Here is a 17,160-nt window from a genome sequence, read left to right as displayed (position 1 = left end):
AAAAAAAAAAAAAAAATTTAAATACTATTTTCACTCAATCTGTTGAAACAGTAAAAAAAAAAAAAAAACGCTTTTGGTCCCATGGACCTGTATCTGTATGCTTTAAAAGTGTTTCTGCTATAATCTTACAACAGCTCATGTGGTCTCCTTCCCTGGGCAAAGAGTAGGGTTCAATTCAAAGACAATATTAAACCCATGATATAAATTATTTCTAAGTCCAGATTTTTTTAAATATCATTTTTACTATTTTATGCAAGAAGCATGATGTCCAGAGAGTGGCCAGGATAGATTCTCATTGGACCAGGTGACTTAGTACCAGTTCTTACAGTTAGCAAGTTGACTAGTTAACGTCAGAGGAAAAGACAGGACACTCATGTGTCCTGTCTTACATTCCAGGGCTTACAATACAGAAAAGGAGAAAGACTAAAATAAAATTCAAATTCGTAATATTTTTAGAACGCCATTGCTGATGTTCAATAGCACAATGCATTCTCTATCAACTTCATCTACAGCCTGAAAATTATGATGCTGTGCTTGGAAGTGTGTGTTTGGAGAGTGAGAATAGATAAAAGTCTGAGAACATTGAGTATGAAGTATCTCTGGTTCCCATGACTTATATAACCCTAGATCCTCGCATGCCCTAACCAAATAAAGCCCTTCAGACACAGGGATCTGAAGTTATCAAATCAATGTCATAAAACTGATAGTTAAATATAACTGGCAGGTGCTGGGGATATAGCTCAGTTGGTAGAGTGTTTGCCTAGCATGTACAAGGCCCTGGGTTCAATCCCCGGTCCCTAATAATAATAATAATAATAATAGGTGTCTACTTTTAAAAATAAATAAATGAATAAATAGATAAATAAATAAATGTAATTGGCAATTGAAGTCTGGGATCCTCTTATGAGAAGAGCCTGGCTTTGGCTTGATTACTATCTCTCTGCAGCTAGTATGTTCTAACCAACATTTTGATGAGTTGATTCAGGTCCAAAAATATAACCAACAAAATATTTTTCCCAAACCCCATATCTTTAATCCAAACACAATCTCCCCCAACCAAATGTTCTTGCATGATATGCCATAAGAATAGTTCTTTAAAAAAAAATGCTAAGAACCAGATACGGTGATACACGTCTGTAATCCCAGCTACTGGGAGGTTGAGGTAGCAGAATTTCAAGTTCAAGGTTAGTCTAGGTAACAGTGAGGCCCTGTATCAAAATTCAAAAAATAAAATAAAAAAGGCTAGGGGCATAGCTCAGTGGCAGAATGCCCTTGGGTTCCATGCTGAGTACCAAAAATTAAAATTAAAAATTTAAATGCTAAGGAAATGCCTTCTCTCTAAATTATTTTCATTTGCAAATTTGTTCTTGAAAGTACTGTTTTAAACTGGCCTAAAACCTCTAAATAGAACTAATTAGTGTTTTCTGTAATAAAAATTCATCATTATCAGCAGTAAGAATTCCCAAGTGTCCATTTACCCCAAGACACAGTCATAGTCACTCAGGCAATCATGATCCCTGTGCCCGAAGAAATCAATGACTCAAGACAGAGTGTCCACTTTGACCAATAAATAGGTTTTTCCCAATTATCAAGTAATTTTCAAAGATCCTCATCTGCCATAGCTTGTTATTACAAAGATTGGTTGATGCCCAGCTCAATACATGGTCTTTCAAAACATAACTGCTTTTGTAAATAATTACTGGAGGATGGTAAGTCAAAATTTATGTCCATAGCACTGGGAGAACTCTTGCTCCAAAATATTGGCACCATCTAGAGACAATCCCAGATTAGCTGACAGAGGATTCAAAAAAGGTATTCTTTCCCATAAGGGTAGGATGTGTTTACTAAAATTCTCTCTGGAATGAAATTATATTTTTCCTGGTATTTTCTTCAATACTACTTATATCTTGAGGTAAGAGGTTGGTGAGTGGGCTAGGATATTGAAGAAATAAAAATGGTTATGGGTTAATCATTGTTAAATACAGGAGATGGGTACATGGGAGTTTACTCTATTTTCATTTATCTCTAATATTTTCTACAAAAAGAAGTAAACAAGCTGTGCACACCTATAATCCCAGCAACTGGGGAGGGGGACTTGTTAGGTGCAGGGCAGGCTGAACCAAGTTGACTGCAGGGCAGGCTGAATGAATGTTAGCTGCAGAATAACCCACGCACCCAAACCCCGCTTCTGTCTGGTCCTTTATCATCTGTTTGCATCAAGTCTGAACACTCAACCCCACTCAAGACTAAATACTCGACCCCCATCCATCTGGTGCAACAGAAACCCACATCTGACCCCTGCCCCATCTGCCTGAAGGCAGAAGATGACACCTTAGCAACTACTGTATGATCCAATCACTGTACACCAACAAGGCAGCTTGCAGACCCAGAGACCCCATTAGATTTGGCTATAAAAACTCCCTCCTGCCGGGCCCCTCTCTCTTGCTCTCTCTCTCTCTCTCTCTCTCTCTCTCTCTCTCTCTCTCTCTCTTGCTCTTGCTCTTACTTTCGCTCTCTCTTGCTCTCTCTTTCTTCACTCTCTCTCACTCTCCCTCTCAACCTCTCTCTTGCTCTCTCTTTCTTCTCTCGCTTTCGGTCTCTCTCTCAATCTCCCTCTCCCTCTCACTCTCTCTCTTTCCTCTCTTTCTTCCTCTCTTGTGCTTTCTCTCTTTCCCTGCTCTTTCTCTCTCTCTTTTCTCCTCTTTCTCACTGCTGCAGTAGAGATCTTTTGGTCCCTCCGAGTGTTGTGGTCACTTTCCTTTCAGGACTCAAGAGGATTGTGAGTTCAAAGTTAGTCTCAGCAATTTAGTGAGGCCCTGTCTCTAAAATATAAAAAGATCTGGAATGTGGCTTAGGAGTTGAGCACCCCTGGGTTCAATCCCCAGTTTAAAAAAAAAAAAAGAAGGAGGAGGAGGAGGAGGAGAAGAAGAAGAAAACTTAAATTGCAATAGGTCACAAAATGAGTCAATGACTAGACCTGGGTCCTGAGTTTGGTACTCATGAAACTGCTAGTTTGGGTGTATCAGCTTGTAAGGAGCCTGCAATGTAACATGAAAAGGAAACACATGCTCAAATCACTATAGTGTAAAATGGAGCCCAGGCTGAAACAATGAAACAAGGAGAGTTAGTACACACTGATCAGTTAACTATCCTTCAGGTATTATTTTTAGTGTTTGTGTGTATTAATTCCATTAATTCATATACTAACCCTCTGAACAGGTATTACCAAAATTATTCCCATTTTGGAAACAGAGGCACAGAGAACTTAAGTAATGTGCAAGGTCAAACAGCTAATAAGTCACAGAGGCAGGTTTTGCACCCAGGGAGGAGGTCATTGGTCCAGGATTTGAATGAAGATAGTAGAGGTCCCGGGCAAGTATATCCTAGGGCAAATGTAACCCATTTAAACAAAGATGGAGAAACTGGGAGGTTCAGGAAGTGGACTGGATAACTGGTCTGGGAGTTAAAGACTGGTGCAGGGACATCATTCTAAGAAGCATTCATGGAAGGGACAGGGAAGATTTGAACAGGCTGCTAAGAGAAAGGAGGAGAGATGTTGTAGTCTGGTGAGGAACTGGAGGTGTAGATGAGAATCATTCTCCCATTGTCCTCAAGGAGTGTTGCAACCAGAGGCCCAAGGAGCCCTAAGATTGGCCAGCACTGACCCCTGGCTGATACAGAATCTGTTGCAGATCACACAGGAGCCGCTCCTCAACTTCACAGCCACAAATGCATGCCACCAGTTCTTCGGGTGTTCTCTACTAGATGTGGGCACTGAGCCCAGTACTCCATCTCTGTAAGGCAGAATTGGGGCTCTTGAAAAAGGTTCATTTCAGCATGCACCAAAACTCCAGGAAAGGCTGACTGGTGCTGACCAGAAATGGGCTTTTGCTGTTCACTGTTCCAGCCACACTGCCTGCCACAAAGTCTAGTCCGAACACAGGAGCAATTGCTGCACAGGAAATGGCAGCAGCTCCCCATCACGGATCCTCATTGCTGTGGAAAATACAAAATAAAATGTCCTACAAGGAATAGCCTCCAACAAGCAAGTAAAAAATTCCCCCGTGGAAAGGAAACAGAGTTGAATAGCAACACATCCCTCCTGGGTTTCCCTGACACTTGAAACCATTATATCATGCCCTCTGTACTTACTTATTAACTTGCTTTCCCTTCAAATCTACATCTCTTTAAGAACATATTTAAAAGTCAAAAGACTTTATGAAAACACACTCATACATATGCAGAGAACATTTCTCTTTTAGGGAATAGGGACCTTAGGATGTCTTGCCCTGTTCTTGATTTGATTCTGTAGGATTGTGCCTTTTTAAGTAGAGCCAGTTTATTCTGAGGTGAACCATTTAATAATTACATGCAGACCTTGAGCTCCAGAGACATATTTGAAACACAGTTGAGAAATTTGCAAATGGATTACAATTTCCTCCTCGCTTTCAATCAGAGAAAGATATCGGGCCAAACAAAATGATAACAAAAATAATAACCATAACTGCAAAAAGGTCGAAAATATTACACATCTAACAAGCATCAGTATTGGGCATAAAGATATAATTGATTTGCCATGAGGCTTCAGGATCTAGCATCACATTTTTTTCCCTTGCTGGCCTTCAGTAAATATTGATTGACTGGTTGATAGATGGGTGGCCCACCTTTTCAGCCATGCTGAGATGTCAGGTGGCCTTGACATCTGTCCATTTTAGAGCTGCCTGCCACTCGAAAGGTTTGCGGCCCACATTTTGTCAATAATCTTGCAGGCTTGCTCTGTTTTAACTCAATGTTTGGTGATGCATTACATATCTGTATTCCATTACTGTGCTGTTGTCTATAAAAATCCCTCTTGCATAGCATTTCTTTGACAGGCATTCACCACTGAAATGTCATCCCTGCCATCGGCAATATTTATGAAGCATCAGGGGACATAACACTCTCTATCTATTAAGTCTTAAAGAGTAAGAGATTCTGGACTAGATGCAATTCCTGGCTGCAGAAAGTTTGCTGTAAATTCAGGAAGAGAGAAGACATTTTAGTCAAGTAACCAAAATTGGGGGAAAGGAAGAAGGATGAATGGATGCTGAAGAATATGTGTCTCAGTGTGAGCTGATTTGATTGATAACGTTAGTTAAACTTTCAAATAAGAAAGATTTTCAGTGATTAACTTTTTTATTAAAATCCATATTTCATTTGGAAGAACTTTATGCAACAGGCCATGGAAGAAAAATGGCCCTCTCCGGCTTGCTGTTTTCACACTGATACTTCACCCTGGTGACACTTAATGGCTTAGGAATAGATGTCCTATGGACTGGTTCTGAAATCACTTCCTAATAATAAAATTCAAAATGTTTCCAAAGACCTAATCTAACTTTTTTCATGTGCACATTGAGACTACCTCATAAGTTGATATTAGCTTAAAGGTTGCTGCTCATAACTAGCCCTTTCTACATCCAAACCAGAGCGCAATGAAATCCAACGGAGTTAATTTTGTTAGCTATTCAGAGCCATTGAAGAAATACCAGAGGTTTTTAAAAGTTTTATTTCTAGTTCTCTAGTATTTAAATTTCCCCTTTGGATAAAAGAAATAGACACGACACAGATTTAGGAATTATGGATACATTTTTAAAGACTGTGAAACAAAACCTGTGTGTTGGTATAATCACTTCTACTTTGGAAGCTGATATCATTCATGCCATATAGAGGAATTTTACATTCTTCGAGCAGTAAGAATTACTCTGTTTTTTTTATTTTTATTGGTTCTTTTTGGTTATACATAACAGGATTCATTTTGACATAATTATAAAAGCATGGAGTATAATTTGTTCTAGACAGAAAAATACAACAGATTGCAATCAATAAGTGCACTATTATGTGAATTGTTTGGTCTAGGATGAGAGATCCTGGAATCAGTTTCCCTATCTATAAAATAGGACTAATGTTCCCACTTTAAAGGGTCTTAGTGAGGATTAGAGACAGGCACACAGAGAACTTTGGTACACAGCATGGCACACAGAAGGCACTCCCTAAGTGGCAGCAAATGTAACTGTGAATTTCAGTAAAGGGATTTCTACAGGAGTTAAGACAAAGATTCCCCACCCACTCACTCTTTTTACTTGGACAACAGTTCTCTCTTCTGAGCTCTTGACAGAAATCAGACAGCACTGGCACAAGGGTCGAACTTTCTAGCAAGGGTCTAGTGCCTGTGTTGACACGGTGCTGAGTGAGAAAGGAATTACATCCAAAGACACCTTGTACATGTGAGACAAGTTCAATTGATTAGGAAAACTCAAAGGCCTAACTTTAGCCTCTGAAAGACGGGGTGGGGGACTCCTCACATTTACAGAAAAACATTTTGCTCTTTCCCCTGGAGTGGCTTTGCACATTCTTCACCTCTCACCTATCCTAATCTGTTTTGCCTAACCTATTCATTCTCACCTCTTCTAACCAGTGGGCTCTTAAAACCCCCAAGCCTTCCCTTATACAGCTCATTGGACATGACCCAGCAAACATGGTTCATAGCAAACTAGCTGGGGAATCTATATTTCAGCTCTGATATATATATAACATCAAAACTACTATCTCCAAAGACATAGCTGAAAAGACTGTAGCTAGCCACCATGGGATTACGGCTGTCTAAAGAGTCTGTAAATCCAGGGAGACCAGAGGACAAAGACAATCTCATGTAAATTGGCCAACTTGCACACTACCCTGCGGGCCAGCTCTGCCTTCTCCCCCGTATATCTGTGCATCCAGAGCCTTGAAACCCCATTAAAGCTCCTGGATGAGAGATAAAGAACTAAGGAGTCAACTCAAGCAATTTTTAAACTACTAACCAGGAAAGAAGCCCAAAGAGAGAGAGAAAGTAAAAAGAAAAGAAATAAAAATCTCCACCTCAAAATTAGCCTGCAATCCAAAATTCCCAAACACTTGAAAAAACACACCTAACAAAATGAAAAAAAAAAATAGGACATAATTTTTTACCAGATGAAATCAATTTTGTGGAGAAGTCTTGAAAAAGACTTTAAAATAGGTTCTGTGTGGCTGTCTCAGAGTGGTAAATGCATAGACGTAACACCGATTTTAGAAGAAAAATAAATGATGGAAGAAACCCAGGCAAGAATAAAAGCCTGAATGTCAAAAAATAACTCACTGCATTGAAAAAGATAGCCCCTGAAATAAAATATCCATAAATGGGATAAAAGCTATCCTGAATACATTTGGAGAAATAATTACAGTGGGGAAGATAATAGAGTTTATCAAAAACCTACAGCAAACATTATTCTTAATGGTAAAACTTGGATAGCATTCTCTTATGTCTGGGACAACATAAGAATGCTGCCAATCATCTCTTTTATTCCACACAATGCCACATCCCATAGCTGATCAAATAATTATAAATCTAAGAAAAGATGTAAAAAAAATTATAAAACTTAGCAAACACATAAAAGCATTCCCAAATTATAGAGTGACACACTACGTTCATGAAGAAGCAAGTAGAACAATAGAAAGATGTCAAGTTAATCTCTTCATTCAGTGCAATTTCAATTAAAAGTTTCAGTAGCATTTTTCAGTGGAACTAGGCAAAATTGATATGGAAAAGCAAGAAGCCACGAATAGAGAAAGACAAAGGGGAAAAACAGAAATAAGGAGGAAGAGAATGAAGATATAGAAGAAAAAGAAGATGAGGAAAGATCGTGGACATCAGAAAAACAGCAAAGTGGGGAAGCTTCATCCTCCAGACGTCAAAACATTATGAAATTATAATGTGAGAGGATAAGCCTAGAATAGAGAGTGACAAAAAGATCAAAGAAATAGTAATAGAAAGACCCCAGGTAAAAGGAAGCTCACTATATGACCAAGAGAGCAATAATAACAAAGATGGAGCAATAGTATTTAATAAATTATGCTAGCTATTCTATGGAATAAGAGTCATCTATTCCACATGCTGAGCATAGTTAAATTCCAGAAGAAGTAAAGACCTAAATACATTATAAACCTTTTAAAATAAACTATAGAAAACATCTTTGTGATCCTGATGTAGAGATGGATTTTTTTAAACAAGACACTAAATCACAAAGGAAAAGATTAATAAAACCTGGCACATTAAAATTAAGCCTATAAGTTAGACTCCATGTATGTATCATATGTCAAAATACACTCTACTGTCATGTATATCTAAAAAGAACAATTTTTTTAAAAAAAAATGAAGCCCTTTGTTCAACGAAAGTAACAGCAAAACATTGTTGGAAGACAAGCCACAGACTAGCCGATGTGTGCAAAAAAAAAAATTATGAAAAAAGGATTAATATACAAAATTTACAAGGAATGACTATAAATCATTGGGAGGAAGAAGACAAATGACTCAGTAGAAAATAAAAATGGGCCAAGATATTAAACAGGCAATTGACAGAGGAGAAAATCTAGCTAATTAACAGCTGAAAAGATTATCTTGCTGGTCATGAGGGAAATGTAAAATGAAACAATAAGATACCATTTCACACAATTGGACTGGCAAAAAATGATAAACCTTGAGAGCATTAAGTGTTGACAAGAATATTAAGCATCAGGAACACTCCCACCCTGCAGGAAGTAGGATATGTCCATACAACCTGTGCTCACTCTTACATAAATATCCCAAAGAAACTCTACCACATGTGCACAAAGAAATAACACACAAGAATGTTTCTTTTCAAATTATTTGTAATAGGAAGCAAATTGCAAACGCCTTAAATGCCTATCCTTAGGAATATGAACCAATAAATGGCAACATATTTATAAGTGGACTACTACACAGGGCTAAAAATGGTTGAACCAAAATTCATGAATAAACCTCAAAAATGCAATTTTGGATAGACCATATACTATGAAATATTTACATAGAACTTGAAAACATGTCATGACATATATGCTTATACATATGTGATCATAAGACAATTGCATAAAAATAGGCATTTAGCATTCACTCTAGAGGCCACCTCTAAGGAAACAAAGAGGAAGTGACCTTAGGAAGGGTTTCAGTTATATCTATAATGATATATTTTTTAAAAATCTAAAGTATGGAAAATACTCAGCTTTGATGTACTCAAATGACGGCCATATGAGATTCATTGTGTTATTCATCAAAATTGTTGGTATCCTTAAAATATTCCATAATTCAAAATACCTGCATTCTCTCTGCTCCAGCCAAGTTGAGACATAAAATTAACCATCACACTTTTTAATTGCTTGTTTCTGATAGTTAGAAATAAGTAATAATTAAAGGTCATGGTAAGAGCAGAGGTTTGGAAGCAGCAGACCTAAGTTTGAATTCCGATTCTGCCTTTTAATTGAAAAGCGATTCAGTATCTCTATACCCCAGCTTCCTGGTATTTAACATGGAGATAATAATAGGCCATTGAGAGGACTGACTAAGATAAAAATGCAGCACTCTTCGTATAGTATCAGGCCCATAGTAGGTATCAGTAAATAAGAGTTGTGTCACACTGAAAAGATGTATACTATACCACATTTTGAATGTACTACATATAGAAATGCCAGCTTTGGGCTGGAAAAGGCAAGAGATAGGGCAAAATCACTGATGCAATATTATCTGTTCATGTAAAATAATTAATTCAATAAATAGAAATATTTTTGAAAGGAAGGAAAAGGGATTACCATGCCAGTGAGGGAAAAAATGCAAAATGAAACAAGATGTCCTTTCACATCAATTGAATTAGCAAAACTGACAACATTTAATGATACCCAATGTTGCCTAAATAGGTCAGCTGGACAGTTCTGTTGATCTGGACCAGGCTCCCTCATCTCATCTCAGTTGGCCTCACCCATGTGGGCATGGTCAGCTGGTGGGTCCTCTGTATAATCTCTGGGTTGGGGCAGCTTCACCCACATATCTGAAAGATGGACGGCTGTGGCTTGGGGTGACAGGCACGCTGAGTGATGTGTCTTTCATCATCCTATCGGCAGCCCAGACTTGTTCTCATGTCAGGTAGGCAGGGCTTCAAGGGAGAGAGAAGCCACAAGGGCCCTTGTGGCCTAGGCTCTTCACTTCTGCCACAGTCTTTTATCCAAAACAAGCCACAGGCCACTCCATTTTCAATGTCAGGAAAAATACATTTCACCTCTTTATGGGAGGAGAAAGAAAAGCACACTGTCAAGGGCACAGACCCAGGAGGGTGGCGGATCAGGGCCACTCTGGCAAGGAAACACACCCACGCCCCTGGTCATTTGCTTCCCATTAACCTTCATTAGGAGGCTAATCAAGCCACAGTTATTTTCCTTTACCTCCTACAGCTACTTCCCCTTCTCACAGGCTTAGGTTTACTTCTAGAGGCAAGAAGGAGCTACTAAAAGTTCTTAAGACAATCTAGTGACCAGAGCAAGGCATGGTGGCACACACTTGTAATCCCCGCAATTCAGGAGCTGAGGCAGAAGGATTGCAAGCTGGAGGTCAATCTGGGCAACTTAGCATAGACCTTGCCTCAAAATAAAAAAAAAATTAAAGAAGGACTGTGGATATAACTCAGTGGTGGAATGCTTGCCTAGCATGTGTGAGGCCCTAGGTTCAAAAAAATAAATATAAAGCAAACAAATGAAAATAGGTTTGGAAGAAGCTTTTCCTGAAATTTAGAGGAGCAAACACCTTTGCCTGAGACAATCAGGAAGACAAGACAGAAGGAAGATGTTGGTGAACACTCAAAGGCGCAGGTGTTGTGAGCAATTATAGGAGCCTCCATCTATTGTTTGTTTTTAATTAGTGTTACTTAATTTAGCAATGCGTTGTGTCTTTCTGTATGTTCTTCTGCAGAGTCCATGACACACATCTCCCCACTTAAAGGGCAGAATTGGGGATACCTGAGTATTATGCAATCACTTTAATTTGTCCAAGCCAGTTCACAGCCTAAGTCCTGCAGTCTTGAGGGAGCTAGCAGAGGGCAGGGACAGGTTGTCTGTCTTTAAGAAAGAGCTGTGGGGTGGTCCAGTAATGAGCATTGGTCTCCCACCTGACCCAGACCCTGTTCCACTGTCTGCTTGGGCAAGCACTTCGCCCCTCCAAGACCCAGGTTTGACCTCTCTGGAATGGAGCAGCACCATTCATAGCCCTGTGAGACCCGAAGGGCTTGAGGCAGAGTGCTAAGCACAGCGCCTGGGAAGGAGAAACTGCCCACTGAGGGCGCTCTGCTTCCTCTGGCTCTGGCCTCAGTTGCCCACCCACATACTCCACAGGACTCCACACACTAGGGGGCTGCCATTGTAGGTCTGCTCCTCAATGATGCTAGCAAAAGTATTGACCATTCCTCTCTGCACATTTCAGGTCCAGGAAAGGAGATCTTGTAAAGGTTGATTTTTTTCAATTTTTTAATGGATTTTTTTAAAAAAATAAGTGACAACAGAATGCATTACAATTCTTATAACACATATACAGCACAATTTTTCATATCTCTGGTTGAATATAAAGTATGTTGTCACCAATTCGTGTCTTCATACATGTACTTTGATAATGGTATAAAAGTTGGTTATTAAATAATAAGCAAATTAATGCTCTGTTGAATTAGACATGGGACTGATTTTTAAACTTCTGTTTAAGTATTATTCAGCATGAGCCAAATAGCTAGCAAGCTGGTCAAATTTAATCAGTATCCATTAAAGTGTGTGTGTGTATGTGTGTGTGTGTGTGTGTGTGTGTGTGTGTGTGGAGAGAGAGAGAGAGAGATGCATGCTGTGGAAGCTTAAAAAGTTGATTTCATAGAAATTGAGAGTAGAATCGAGGTTGCTAGAAGCTGGGAAGGGTAGGCAGGAAGCAGGGACAGAGGGAGGTTTGATGACAAGTACCAAATGCAGCTACATAGGAAGCCTAAGTTCTAATGTTCTGCAGCACAGAGTGGGGCCAGAGCTCACAAAAATTTATGGTATATTTATAAAGACCTGGAAGAGAGGAGGTTAAGGTTTTCCAGGAAAAGAATAATAAATGTTTAAGAAGCAAGAAATGCTGACTCAATCATTATATGTTGTATTCCATGGTATACTGTATGAAATTATCACCCAGTATCCCCTCTGTATGTACAATTATAATGTCAATTAAAAAGTAAATAAAATAAATAGGAAACATCAAAACTATATGTGTGCAGGTATATAAAGTATATACATATATGTACTTTACGTATGATATGTATTTGTCATAAGTATATATTTAAATATATAATATATGGATGAATATATAATATATATTACATATGAATACATAAGCATAAATTTACAACCAGATATAAGCCCAAATATGTACTTAAATATGTACATTTAAAGGGTATATTAATCAAAATAAAGTGTACATATATTTCATTTTATCAGATACATATGTCTGAGCTTCCATGCTGATTTTTTATCATTTTCTCCAGCTTTTGGAATAAATGGCAGCTATGAGAGACACATCTATAATAGACTGTCCCACCAAGTTACACCAAGTGCCTTCCCCGGAATCTCAGATGTGTTTTACAGAAACCTGAAAGTCAAGTAGATGAGAATTTTCCCAGCACCTGATTTTTCACAAGTGACTACAGGGTCTCTGTGTACACAAACATACAGATTTCATTCTTGTTCCCAAGGGAATTTTGAATCCACCAAATAAATAACCTTTGTGGAGGAAGGACTTATCAGTTGCTCCTATAGAGAAAGAAAATGTGTTTGTGTGTGTATGTGTTTGGGCGTGTGCATGCATGCACGCATGTCTGCAGATTTCACATATTATATGTAGTCACAAAATATACATAATGAATGTGTAAATGTTTATAAAATATATATATACACATAATATATAACAAAGGAGGCTAAGACCCAGTGAAGCTGTAACCATTAGCCCCTTTGGATAGGCAGCATTACATCCCTGTGGACTGAAACACCCCTGGAAATAAGCACCGGCCCACCACCCTAGTGCTTCAAAAAAACCAGAGCCGTTCCAACAAGCACACACCTGTTTTATATTATGTCCCATTTCTAAGGAAACCTGTGTGTTATCCGCAGGAAGATACTTCAAATTTTAAAGCAAAGATCAAATGTTAAGGTTAAAAATGTTCTCAGAAACTTCTTTATGATGGAGACAACCCAGGGTCAAGAAGGCCACTGGAGAGAGGGGCAGGATGAAAGAGAACGTTAGGATATACAGACAGAAAATTGGGTGGGCCACAGGCTGGCTCTGCCCCAGCAGAACCCTTAAAAAGAACCCGACTGTCTCCAGCTGGTAGAATTTAAGAAATCTCCACCAAATACTTTTGGCGATTTTTTTTCTCAGATTTATTTTATTTTATTCTAGGCTATTGTGAATGGAATTATTTTCCCGATTTCTTTTTCAACAGTTTCATTATTGATACATCCAGAAGCTATTGATTTTTGCATGTTGATTTTTTTTTAATCCTGCTATTTTGCTGAATTTGTTTATCAGCTTTAGAAATATTCTGGTGGAGTTTTTTGGGTCTTCTCAGTAGAGATAATGTGACGACTCTTCCTTTTTGTATCCCTTTAATTTCCTTCTCTTCCCTGAATGCTCTGGCTAACTTTCAAATACAATATTGAATAGGCATGGTAAGAGTGGACATTCTTATGTATAAAATCAGTAATAAAAATATAGTAAAAAACTAAAACTTCTCTAATTTATTTTTTAATTTTTTTTTTAGTTATTGATAGAACTTTATTTTTTATGTATTTATATGCGGTGCTGAGAATTGAACCCAGTGCCTCACACATGCCAGGCGAGTGCACTACTGCTGAGCCACAGCCCCAGCCCCTCTAATTTATTTTTAAATCTTCAAAAGAGATATCTAATTTGTCTCTTTTTTTTTCCCACAGCCACGGAACCCGATGTGCAGGAGAAGTCTCAGCAGCAGCCAACAACAATATTTGTGGGGTTGGCGTAGCCTACAACTCCAAGGTTGCAGGTAAGATGGCTCTCTCAAAGGGTGGGCACCTTGCTGGGCAGCCAGCCTCAGAAAAGAGTACTGTCTGGTCTCTAGCCTGGCAGGACCCAGCAAAAAGATACCATTGGGGCAGGAGAGCTAGAAGTCATAAATTGAGCAAGAGTGAAAAACAAATTATTTTTTAATTTTAACATCACAACAGTATTAATATGCTTTAAATTTTTCAACTGAAGCATAAGATAAATACAGACAAATGAGCAGATCATAAATACAGAGTTTGGTGAATTTTCAGAATTGCAACACACATATAACCAACAAAAAACAAAACATGACCAAACCCCAGAACCCTTCTTTTACCCCCACCCCAGTTATTACCCATACATCCCAAAATAACCACAGTCTTGTGTTCTAACAGCAGAAATTGGTCATTTCCGGTTTTTGAATGTTGCATAAATGAACGTGTACAGTTACTATTCTTTTGTGTCAGTATCAATCACATTTTAATGAGATTCAAATATAGACCTGTAGACTATAAGGAGGTGCATACAAATTTTTCATAAAGATACCCAGAGCCCTTCCAAGTGTTTTGTGCAGTGGTTCTCATCTTTAAGGAGATAGAGTCTGCCTAAAACTTTGTGTGAAGTTCCTTTGGGCTGGGCATTTAATAATTTCTTCTTTCCAGGAGTTTTAGAAATAGGAGTGGGCTTAGCAAGGCCCTCAGCAACTTCATGAGACCCTATCTCAAAATTTAAAAAGTAAAAGGGCTGGGGATATAGCTCAGTGGTTAAGCACCCCTGGGTTCAATCTCCACTACCAAAAAAAAAGAAATAGGAGTGGTGATACCAGCACCCCTAACCCACACCTAAAAAAAAAAAAAAACTTGCGGGGAGAGGAGCAAGGGAGAGAGAGAGATTCATGAGCAACAAAAACAGAGTGGCTCTTGCTTAGTCCATGTTTTGCATCAAATTGGTTCTTAATTTATTCAGGCTGAATCACTCAACCTTGTTTTTCTTTCTTGTGTGTGTATGTGTTTTGTTTTGTTTTTTTTTTTTAACTGTCTTGATATATTTTTTTTCCTAGCAATTTAATGGAACCATAAACCTACTTTGTGCTGACACTTGCATTTCCAGGGCCCTAAATAAAGCAAATGTAACCTACACAAGCCCACTATTAATGGCTTTCAACACTGTTTGCTGAGAGTCTTGCCTGAGCCGGGTGCAGAATTTTACAAAAGAATACATCTAGAGGTTTTCTGAAATGTAAATAGAGGAAGCTTTACCCATTGGGTTTTAGCTCTTTTTTTATTTTCTGTTCATCAAAAATGCAGCAATTAATATGTCAGGAGCCATTATGAGCTCAGGGGAAAAATTATCTCTTGGTTAATATTTTATGAACGAGGCTCACACCTGGGGTGGCATTGGAGTCTCAGTAGGTTCTCTATTCTCTGGACAGAACTGTAGGAAATGGAAAAATTCAAACCTGAGTTTCCTATTCACTCTGATTATCTTCAAAATAGTTTTAAAGACTCCACATACCCAAGGTGATTGACTACTATGAATAAAGGGATTTATCGAATAACAGTGTTAGGGATAATTTGTGGCTTTCTGAATCTACTTGGAGGTCTCTTTCCTGATCTCCTTTTCTTTTTCTTTTGTCTTATTTACACTCTGAAAACATCTGAGCTGCTCATCAAAATGTACCTAATTCTCCTGCTCTCTTTGTTTGGATTGTCTGAAAACAAAACCCAACACAATGATTCAGGTGCAAGCAGTTTGTTTGGGAGGTGATCTCAGGAAGCCAGAGTGAAGAAGGGGGGAAGGAAAACAGCCAAGGAAGGGAAGAAGCCAACTCAGAGTGGGTTGATGAGCTTGTCAGTCTTCAGGACAACAGGGACTCAGTCCTGAAGGTGACCCTCTGAGGGACTGTGGCAAACACCCCTCAGAACTGTCCCCACCCCATACAAGGTGAGGAGGCTGGGGGTTGATTCACCATCTCCCATGGTTCATTGACTGGGGATGGTGCATGGGCGAGGAACCCCTTCACCTGTTCACGTCCATCTTACTAGGAGTGAATGGAACTTGCTAGGCCTAGGATGCCTCCAGGCAGAAAGACCCTGGACCCTGATGGCCAGAGGAGTCTCTGCCTCCCCTGCTGAGTGCAGTCTGTTACTTCAGAGACAGAACTTGAGATTCTGTGCAACCCTGGGATAGCTCAGGCCTCACAACAACACTCTGAGGTTCCAGAAAGCAAGAACAGAGGCAGTAGAAAGTGTGCCCAGCCACACGAGGACTTTAAGCAAAGGCACCTCCTTGTTCCTTTTTCCACCCCCTTCACCCCAGCTTTGCTCCTCCATAGCCACTCACACTGGTTCTAAAGGTGCAAGGGCTGGGCATGCCCTCATCCCATCCTGTGCTCTGTTTTAGGGCATCCAGCATCAACTCCCTCCCAGGAGAATCAAGATGAATTCTAGTTGAGGAAGTACTAGAGATTTACTCAAAAATTGCAAACAAAGCCAGAGTTTCAGCCTCCTCTCACTTACAAATCTAGGGGAATACTTTACTCATTCCGGCCAACAGTTCAAAAAGTTAGCTGGTTTTTCATTATTTACTAAAAATGAGCAAAACTTTCAGAGACGCTTTCCTTTCCGGAGCTGAGCTGGGGAGTGCTGAAGCGCCACCTGGTGGTCACTTAAGATCATTGCTAGTCTCTGGCGGTCTCCCAGATGTTCAGTCAGGGAGGCACTTGCTGCAATGTGGAAGCACTTCTCAGGTTTCTGTTCAACCTGTCTTCAAAAACAGAGTGTAAAGCTAAACTGCTGTTGGATCTTAGTCCAGAAATAAAAAGAGGAATAGGAATGCAGTTGTAAAAATGAGTCCTGTGAGGGGAGAAAAGGGAAAAGAACATTGAACATCTTTTCTTGTTGCCTGCTTTGCCATCTTCAAAAGGGGTTTCCTGTCTTTTTCTTTTTGATTTTCAGGCATTCTTGGTATGTGGTTGATATCAGCCCTGGACTCATTTTTATTGGTGCAAATACCTTTTCCCAAATTTCCACACCAGAGTTTACTCTTGTACGTGGTGCCAACTGGGCTGCCAGTTTTATTTTTCTCCAAATGGTGACCCAGTGTTTCCAACATGATCCATGCAACAATCCATCCTGTCCCTGTGATTTGTGGTACTACCTCCATTTTCTGTTAAGTTTCCATATATACATGGGTCAATCTTTGGGTAAATACAATTTAGATAAAAACCT

The 17,160-nt window shown here is 39.2% G+C and overlaps 1 protein-coding gene and 1 non-coding gene across 3 annotated transcripts in view; both read left to right on the top strand.

Moving 5' to 3' along the window:
- The window catches only part of Pcsk2 (proprotein convertase subtilisin/kexin type 2), a 270,904-nt gene that overhangs the window by 215,816 nt on the left and 37,928 nt on the right, over nt 1–17,160 (top strand). For both annotated transcript variants that reach the window (XM_027920812.2, XM_027920805.2), the window contains one exon: nt 13,843–13,931. In XM_027920812.2, the coding sequence (XP_027776613.1) occupies nt 13,843–13,931 (89 nt within the window). The remainder of the gene's footprint in view (nt 1–13,842; nt 13,932–17,160) is intronic.
- Trnaa-agc (transfer RNA alanine (anticodon AGC)) lies at nt 729–801 on the top strand. The gene has a single exon. It is a non-coding gene; the product is annotated as a tRNA-Ala (tRNA).

The sequence above is a fragment of the Marmota flaviventris genome, chromosome 2 (genome assembly GCF_047511675.1).
Source record: "Marmota flaviventris isolate mMarFla1 chromosome 2, mMarFla1.hap1, whole genome shotgun sequence".
Lineage (NCBI taxonomy): Eukaryota > Metazoa > Chordata > Mammalia > Rodentia > Sciuridae > Marmota > Marmota flaviventris.
Note: the sequence above shows the minus strand (reverse complement) of the source record. Positions and strands in the feature narration are given on the sequence as shown.